Source organism: Lolium perenne, chromosome 7, assembly GCF_019359855.2.
Source record: "Lolium perenne isolate Kyuss_39 chromosome 7, Kyuss_2.0, whole genome shotgun sequence".
Taxonomy (NCBI): Eukaryota; Viridiplantae; Streptophyta; class Magnoliopsida; order Poales; family Poaceae; genus Lolium; species Lolium perenne.
The window spans coordinates 186,113,427-186,123,125 of record NC_067250.2 but is presented as its reverse complement, the minus strand read 5'-3'; the positions used below and the strand labels follow the sequence as shown (position 1 = coordinate 186,123,125).

Here is a 9,699-nt window from a genome sequence, read left to right as displayed (position 1 = left end):
TAATAATGGAACTAGGGTTTGTGCATAATTGAGCTAGGGTTTTAGGGTTCCACATAAAATGATGGGTTATAATACCATTCATTATGGAATTAGGGTTTGCTATTTACCATATAGTCTTATGGTTAATAACTTCAATTTAAAGTTGAAGTTATTAGTAACCTTTAAATAAAATAATATTGAATGTGGCATTTTATTCTTTTTAAACCATTAATAATAAGGGTAATTATTAATTAGGGTTTAAATTTCCACTAATAAAGATTTATCAAAATAACAAATAAAGAAAAATAGCTTTAATGTTTTCTTTATTTTCTTACTGGTTTTTATTTATTTTAGAAGGTTGTCCTAATTATTGAATTTTAATTCAATTTAGAATTAAAGAAAAGGCTTATTTAATAAGTACTAAATAATTAAATTTTTATTAAAAATAAAAATTTCATTTTATATTTTTATTGGGTAGATTTTTCTTTTATAGGAATTTTGATATCTCATTTGTATTTTTCGGAGCTTTTATGAATTTCCTATAATTATCTAAAGTTGCAGCAATTTATTGAATTGAATTTAAAACAATGAAATCACTAAAGCTACCCGGTTAAACCTACCCACAGCCACTGGCTAGTGGGCCAGTGACCATGTCACGTGCCACGGTGGCCTTTGACCGAGGTCAAAATCACTGAGATGGCGTTGAGGTGGCCGACCGGCGGCCAGGCAAGGTTGCCGCCGGCGATTCGGCGCTCCCCCGGAAGCGTGCGTGTGCACAATCGAACGAGGGCGATGCGACTATGCTACTGGTGGTAGCGCCGCTCCGGTTTGGTCACCGGAGCGTGCTCTCCGGCGGGGTACCGCGGCGGCGCTCGCAGGCGTATGTCGCTACGGCGATGCAGGGGGCTAGGGAGGATGCCGTGATGCGCTAGGAAGTCAGTGACTCACCGTGAGCACGCCGGGCGTGTCGGCGAGGCCAGAGGTGGACGGCATCGCCGGATTTCGTCGCTCCCGGCGTCGGGGAAGATGAACTCGATGGCGGTGTTCTGGGACGCCCCACCTCGATTCCTTGCGCTGGATGGGCATGTCGAGGACGGCGATCCCGATGACGTCCACAGCGAGGCCTGGGGAGGTCTACAGCGACGGCGGTCATGGTGGCCGGGTGACGGTAGGGTTTCGATTTGGGTGAAATTGGAGCAAGGGAGGAAGAAATTGAGCTAGGCTTCGTCATGAGGTTTATATAGGCACTCGGACGATCCCCGTCACGTTGCCGAGGAAGGAGAGGCCGCCAGCGTCGCATCGAAGCCGAGCACGGCTTCGCCGTGTCGACCATGCGGGGAAGACGAAGACCACGTCTTCGCATGATCTTTGAAGCAGGTGAACCGGTATTTGAGTTGGATTGGGTTGGCCTGGTGGGCTCTTCTTTGGGCTACTCATTGGGCTGCTCTTTGGGCTGCTCCGGCCAGGTGAGTCCAGGTAAGATTTTTCTCTCCTCTTTTCTTTTTCTGTTTTATTTTCTGTTTTCAATTCTGGTTTTTATAATTCAAAATTGAATCTTCTTATTTTGCAGGTGTTTGACAATTGATATTAGGATTTGGTAACAATGGTCACTGCATTATTTTATTGCTCAAGACAAATGTGTAATGCATGATTTTGTTTGTATCCTTGTGGTTTCCTTTTTACATTTTTAATTTAGCCATGAATTTATGTGGTCTTTGAAACTCCTTTTCCTCCTTGCAATACAACTTTCTTTTGGATTATTTAAAGTGTATAATTAGTGCTCAAAGCATTTTAAAGATTATTATAAGGTCTTGGGTTCTTAATTGAGAGTTTGTTTCACTTACATATTATTTTATGGAATCACCTATTTATTGGAGTTTTGTAAATTCTCTTATAACCCCCTTTTAAGATGAACACTATTATTAATATTGAAAATGTCTAGAGTAAATATTGTTCTCATAATGGTTTGGTCTTGATTACAAAGGTAAGTGATTGATCACCTCACATGGTTTTAAATAAAGGATTTCAACTATGTTCATCTTATGCTCCATAATTAAGTCTAGGATTTAACTAGTGAGCAATCCTAGGGTTCTAAGCATATTCACCTAATGGGAATTGGTTTGAATCTCAATTATGACCTGGTTTTATATTATGATCACCATAGTGATACATAAACTAGGGTTGAGATATAATTTTAGGTTATAGGAATGACATTATATTACATATGCTAGGGTTTACTCTCCCCTAACCATGTTAAGGTGGTTACTTGCTTAATATTTCATGTGCTTCCCTAATTACTAAGGATTTGAGAATTGGTTTTATCTTCTACCAATTAACTTCTATTATTACCCCCAACTTATCATTAAAGTAACTATATTGATTATAGTTCTTTTTTTTATAGTTAACTTTGGTCAAATGGATTGTTGGTTTCTCACCATATAAAGTATGGAGTTTTACTCTAAGGTTTTCTTAGGTTCTTTAATTTATGAAACATAGATATGGTAAGATTCTTCTTATGATCACCAAGTGATTCACAAGTTAAAGTTGGAATATGGGTGTAGGGTTGCTTATTAATTACCTCCCTATGATTTCCTGTGGGGAATAACATCTACTAATCATATAAGTGTTAGTATTTGGATTATCCTCCTATTTCTCCAAAGCATGGTCATGGATTAGACATGATCCACTTGTTCTTAATATCTCTACTTCAAGTTCTTAGGATTTATGATCATCACTCAATTTATAATGATCAAGGTTTGGATTTCTAAGGTATTCCTAATGGAATGGTATTCACTTCTATGATCAAGTGTTGTCTTGATCAACTAAGCATAATATCTCCCTTATAGTTTCTTGGATGGACATGGCTATGGTTGTCTCTATAGGTTATATCCCAGGAAAATGCCTGAGATATTCTGTTAGGGTTCCACTTAAATAATGTTGATATTATCATCTAAGTATATGTATAGTTCTCTCCCTCTCATTCAAGTGTTGGCTCAACTAACTTGAGTGTAACACCATAATTGATCCCTCTTATATAAGAATGGATTATTCTAGGTTATGGTGTGCTCCTAATACTCTAGTTCAATGGTTGTCCTTTATTCTTAAATAGATAAAGCTATGTTTTGTATGATTGGTCTCTCTCATTTTGGAAAGGACTTTAATACTAACTTAAGGTTAGGCTCCATAGGAATTGATGTGATCATCAATATCTATGTTTAACATAAATGGTTTCTCTCTCTAGGAATGTCTTGAATAATATCCTAGGGTTCCTCTTAAAGATGATGATTTGGATACATGGATGTATATTCAAGGTTTAGTTCAAGGTTTATCATTGATCCTCCAATAAGTAACATAGAACTCTCACTTCTCTAGGTTTGATGTATATTAATATGTAGTAGAGAGGGTTATATATTTCTAGAGCTTATCTCCTTGTCTTGCTTCCAAGAATGAAGTAAAATAAATACCATGAGATTCATGGTAGGATCATGGATTAGTTTAAGACATGGAGAAGATAAGTGGAGAATAGTTTCTCCAATTATTGTTACTTGATTTCCAATTAAATGGATGTTCAGATGTTATGGCAAGGATTACCATATTATAATCTTTTATAAAATCAAGCAATTGATCATTGAGTAAAGTGTTGTTGTGTTGATTATTAGTTCCATTTGATCTAACCCCTTAGATCCAATTATCTTTACCTAAAACAAGGTTTTAGCAAAGTCACATTGAGGTTTATAGCGCTTGACTTGATGAGCTACTTCAATTCCACCAAGGTCAAGTGAAACTTCAGTTACTGTGACTGTTTTACTTTAAAGCGCGAAAATTCCCCAGATTTTCTATGCATGAATGCAATGCACACATCTGTTTCCTCTATTTTTGTAACCCCAATACCTGGGATATTACAGAATGTTCTCAAATACTCCCTCTGATTTTTTTTAATTGACGCAGATTTAGTATAACTTTATACTAAATTCGAGTCAATTAAAAATGACATGAGGGAGTAGTTATTAGCATACGGAAATTAGTCCCCTGCAACTTCATCAAAATTACTTTATTTGGCTGTGAATATGTATCTACTGTCAGTTGATCGATTACATGATACTCCAAGCGCATTCCATTTAAGGACATAACTAATGGACAAAGCCAACGTGAACGATGTGTTGAGCATAGTGTACAGATTATTTGAATGGTCATACTGCATTTCTGCGTAAATGTATTTGGAAAATGGAAGTGTCACTGAAGATTACGGATTTTCTTGCGCTTCCTTTATAGCAAATTTATTCTGACAAAAGGTAATCTAGCCAAAAGAAATTGCAAGGTAATGTGAAGTGTTATCTTGTAATCAGGCAGGCTAATTAAGAGCTGACAGAGCCGAGTGCTGTCACCATGTTCTGCAAGTTCTCATACGAAGACCCACCGCCGCCGGGGGCAGTGGCATCCTTTGCCTTGGCCTTCCACCCCGCCGCACTCCTCCGCATCTCCTCCGACTTCATCGCCTGCTTGACGTGCCCGGCGACCTGCTCCCGCCTTACATCGTCGTCAAGCCGGAGGCCCACGCCCCACTCCTCGCATGCGTACTTGCAGATGGTGTACTGGTCGGCGAACACCGGCCAACACACCATCGGCACCCCAGCCGCCACGCTCTCGCAGGTGGAGTTCCACCCGTTGTGTGTCACGAAGCACCCCACCGCCGGGTGCCGCAGTACCTGCTCCTGCGGGCACCACGTGGTGAGGCAGCACCGCCCTGCCGTCGCTGCGATGAACTCCGGTGGCAGGGAGCTCAGCCCAGCGCCTGCGCCGGGGACGAGGTTGTCCCTGATGGACCAGAGAAATGGATGGCCGCTGGCGGCGAGGCCCCACGCGAACTCGGCGAGCTGGTCGGTTGTGAGGACCGTGAGGCTGCCGAAGTTGGCGTACACGACAGAGCTTGGTCCTTGCATGTCCAGCCACGCGAGGCACTCTGTGTCCTGCTTCCACAAGCTCAGACCGCCGGCGATGACATCATTGTCTGTGAGGTGGTGGCTGAGGAGGGATCCCAGGGGGCCGATGGTGTAGATGCACGGGTACTCGGTGCGGAGCGCCTCCAAGACGTCGGCCTCGAGGTCGTCGAAGGTGTTGAGGATGAGCGCCCCAGCCTTAGTGCAGCCGTTGGCTTCTACGATGTTGAACCGGAGGCCGAACTCGTCGGACTCGGTCGTGCGGACGAAGCTTGAGATGTCCCCGAGGCTGATCGGCGGCATGCCGGGGATCCAGTCGATGACTGTCCTCTCGAGGTGGCCGTTCGTCAGGCAACTCTCGGCTGCAAATGGAACAGGATATGCGAGTGAATCATGTCCATTAGGGATAGAAAGAACAATCAGTTAAAAAAAAGGGGATAGAATAACAATCCTATTCACCGCTCAATTACTTCATTTTCGTGCTGCTTTTTATTTTCCTGCTTTAAATATTTCTTTCCAATTTTATTAGTACTTCTTCCTCCATCCATAAAATAATGTCTTACATTTGTTGCCTAAATTTACATGTATCTATACAATAAATAGTATCTACATACATCCAAAAAAATTTAAAATCTAATACATCATTTTATAGACGGAGGGAGTATAATATTTTTTTCCTTTTGTGCCATTTTGCTCACAAATACATGTATATATATTTTTAAAAAAATTATACTTACATGTATGAATACTTATTTTTATATACATAAACATTAGCTTGACAACATGTACATTTTTTATTTCTCAATATTATTGTAGATTTTATTTAGCTTTTTTCTCTTTCACTTTTTTTTACTAAAGACAAGAAAATGTTTTGGAAAATACATAAAAATATTTTGAAAAAGAGCGAAAATTTTATGTTCACACCATCAGCACCTTATTGAGATATATGTATAACTATTTTCTCATAAATGTCCATATTTTTGGAATAGATGAACATTTATTTTCAAACATGTGAACATTTTTTTAAAAGATATGAGGTACTATTTAGCAACATATAAATATGATTGTATTATCAAACTTAATTATAAATCAAGTGAAATAAAAAAATTCAAGATTTATAAAAAATATCCTTCACAATATATTTATCAATTATCTAATTTTTCTTTTGATTCTATGAAACTACTCATAAGAAAGAAACATGAATATATTCTTTTTCTATCCATGTTCATGATTTATCATGAAACTCTTAATTTTAAATTAATTTAAGCATGTTAGAAAGTTACTAGGACAAACATTGATAGAACTTTACAAGGGAAAATCCTATTCAAGGCTCAATGAATCATTTCGGGTTGTTTTTATATTATGCTTGCTTCTTCTTTAAATGTTATACCTTTTGTTCTTGATTATTTTTATTGATTTATTTTGTGACATTTCCTCGGCAATGCATTCATATTTGTTTCAACAAACATTATATTTATTATGAAACAAATGGATCTTTTTATTTCACACCATGAACATACTTTTTAGATATGTGAATAATCATTTAGTTATACAAATACATATTATGAAACAAATGAACATTTCTTTTCAAGGACTTGAACAATTACATTGATAGACATGAATTTATTTGCAAAACATAAATATATTTTTGTTATTAAACTAATTTACATAATAGCATAAGTATTGGTATTAAAATATTTTAAAATACATCATTCGCAATATAATTGCGAACTCTCAAAGCTTGAGTTTGATTCTACGACCTAATTCATAAATAAGAAACATTAATAGGGTTTTCAGGTTGTGTACAGGATTTATGATAAGATTCTTAGTTTTCTATTTCAGAATGTGAGGAAAGAAACATGCACAAATAAAACACGACTTACAAATCTAGCCAAAAAATACCCAAAGAAAGCAGTAGGTAAACGGCGGGGCACATGTCCTCGCTAGGCCTAAATTGTGTCATCTACATTACCTTCAGCTACAAAGAACTTTTATTTACGAAGAAATTGAACTGCAATCATGGATGCATGAAATTATGGGCCTCCTCTCAATGATGACTCCATCTAGGGGCACCACCATCTGTTTGAATGTCTTTTAAGTCTAAATCAACTTAGATTATTCTCAAGTTTTAATCGATTTAGAATTACAAGCTGCATATTTCACTAGATTGTAGTTGCACTTTTATGAGTTGATTGGGACTTCAGATTATCTCAATGGATTGTGACTAGTAATTCCCTATTTTTAATATTTTCTTCGATTCATATTATGTGCGGTCAATTTAATACAAATTTATACTAATTCGGTGACACACTGGCACCTATACAGATCAGATGGAGTAGGTGAGTATATTCATTAGCCACTTCACTATTAAGAGTCGTTATTTTTTATCTAATAAAAATGGGTAGTTGCAATTTAAAAAAAAGTGTGCTTGCATATTTGAAAACCAAATCCCACTGGTCCAAGGTCCCCCTTTGGCCTTTGCGGTGTGCATTGGGGTGGAATGCATACTTCTGATTATTTATTTATAATGCTCGGTCTGCGAGAAGGAGGTGAAGGCTAAAGCGGCATAAAGACTGTACTTGCTACTGTAATGAGATCTGATGCCATCTCGGGCAATGGATCACTTGTTTTTCTTTTATCTGGAATGGCCCGTGCTGCAACCATTCACATGAGAGGCATGATTTAAAATCTCATGATCGAAGGATTATCTATCGGTTTGTTTCCGGCTGTTATATATTATTTCCTCTATCACAAAATATGTTAAGTGTAATTTTTTGTTAAAGTTAAACTTTATAAAGTTTGACCAACTATATGAGAAAAGTTATTAATATCTATGATATGAAATGTATATAGTAGTATAGTATGAAAATATTTCTCACTGTAGTTCTTTTTTTGAACTGTTCTCGCCGTAGTTCTAATAACATTGATATCATATTGTACAAGTTAATATATTTTGTTATATAAATGGTTAAACCTTACAAAATTTGACTTTGACAAGATATTATACGCAACAACATATTTTAGAATAGAGAGAGTATGATTGTCCTAATTACAGAAAAAAAAAATTATCTACAGAACTCCTCCAGAGACCAGACTTCCTTCGTATCTGATCTTATGTTCTTAACATAGCATATTATTCGATTAATGGCGACACAATTTGTGATACAGCGTGGTTAATTAGTCAGTTGTTACCTTTGAGTGGGAGGTAGCCTCTTTCCTGGAGCTCCCGGAGCCTCATGTGGCCCATGAGCGAGGTGGCGCTGCCACCCCACAGCACCATGCTCGGTAGACCCAGCTCCCGCGCCACGTCCAGCGCGAAGCTCATCAGCGCCGTCGGCAACATGCACGTCACTGGCGGCACGTCGGCCATGCCGTTGAGCCGCCGGACGAGCTCCCTCAGAGGCTCCGCGCACCGGTGGCTGGTGGCGGCTGCCAGGCCGATGTCGTAGTCCCCGGCGTCCCGGTCAGCCTCGACCAGCCCGTCCGGGATCGCCTCGAACCGGAACCCCTCGCGGCCGCGAACGGCGCTGGCGCCCTCGGTGGCCTGCACGCGGCGGTGGTTGTGCTCGGTGTTGACGAAGGTGATATATACGCCGTGGTGGTGCAGCAGCTTGGCCAGCTGAAGCGCCGGGTTGATGTTGCCGGAGCCCGGGTAGGGAACCACCACGGCGTGCGGCGTCCTCGCCATTAGTTCGTCCGGCAGTGTGTATAGGGGCACGGTGTGTGTATGCTTAATGAGGGGGTTCGTTCTGTTTGTGTGGGATCGATCACGATTATGTACACCGTAGTTTACTTGCCGCGGAGACGCGGAGTTACATTAATGGATGAGCTAGCTGCAGATGCCCTGACAAATTATTATTATGTACTCCTAGTAAGTAGCTCTTTTCTTAACTAGTGGAGTACTGTACATTATACTACTCCTACTTTATACAGACTCGATCGGATCGAGGTCAAGTCTAGTTGCTCGTAAATTATCCTGCAAGAAGAGATGACCGAGCCAATTCGACATGTCATCGACACAATAAAAAACTAAAATTTGACTATTCGAGAGACACTTGAACCCTAAACTTAGACAATACGATGGATAGTTTGACCCTAAAACTCGAAAATGATAAACATGGAAGGTGGAGGGGGAGTTCACTTCAAGTTGGCGTCGTCGTCGGAGCTACTGAGGTTGTTCTAGAAGTCCGAGTCTAACTCGGAGGACGAGCCCGACAAGAGGTCACTGGTGCAAGGGACAACCTAGGCCACCACTGCCGCAACCTCTTCTTCTTCCTTCTTCTTCTTTGCATTCTCCCTCGCCGCGAAGTATTCGGTTTCAAACTAAACGAGCTCGGGGTGATCACGGCGAATCTTCTCCATTGCCTCCTTGTCGGCCATGTGCGCCTAATCTGCAAGAAGGTGTGATGATTCTCGTTCTCCTGCTTGCAGGTGACATCCGCACCTGAGGCGAAAGTAACTCCGCCCCCCGGAGGCTCTCCATGTCGGGGAAACGGTGCGTGGCTGACCGAACGTCCACGCGCCAAAGTCGTAGGCGAGCGAGCTCCGGCGACGAGAATTTCCCGAGCCACCAACGTACGCCGCCTGCGGTAATCTCGGCGGAAAAACGGCTAGAGTTCCTACGCTGCACGCCGAGGAAACCCGTCGACGACCTTGGGCGGAGGCATCCCGAGGCGGGCTGGCTATGACTTGGTCAGGACTCCGTGCGAAGAGGAGGGTAGACCCTGATGGGGGTATGCCCATAGGGGGTGGGTCGCCAGTCCCACTCGCCATGAAGATGGAG

The 9,699-nt window shown here is 40.7% G+C and overlaps 1 protein-coding gene across 1 annotated transcript; it reads right to left on the bottom strand.

The window, feature by feature from the left end:
* Positions 1–4,153: 4,153 nt before the first annotated feature.
* Positions 4,154–8,656, bottom strand: LOC127314699 (7-deoxyloganetin glucosyltransferase). Its single transcript, XM_051345218.2, has 2 exons — positions 8,109–8,656; positions 4,154–5,278 (listed from the first exon to the last, which is right to left on the bottom strand). Exons 1-2 carry the CDS (start codon positions 8,602–8,604, stop codon positions 4,335–4,337), a joined length of 1,440 nt encoding a protein of 479 aa, XP_051201178.1. The 5' UTR covers positions 8,605–8,656; the 3' UTR covers positions 4,154–4,334.
* Between the last annotated feature and the right edge of the window lie 1,043 nt (positions 8,657–9,699).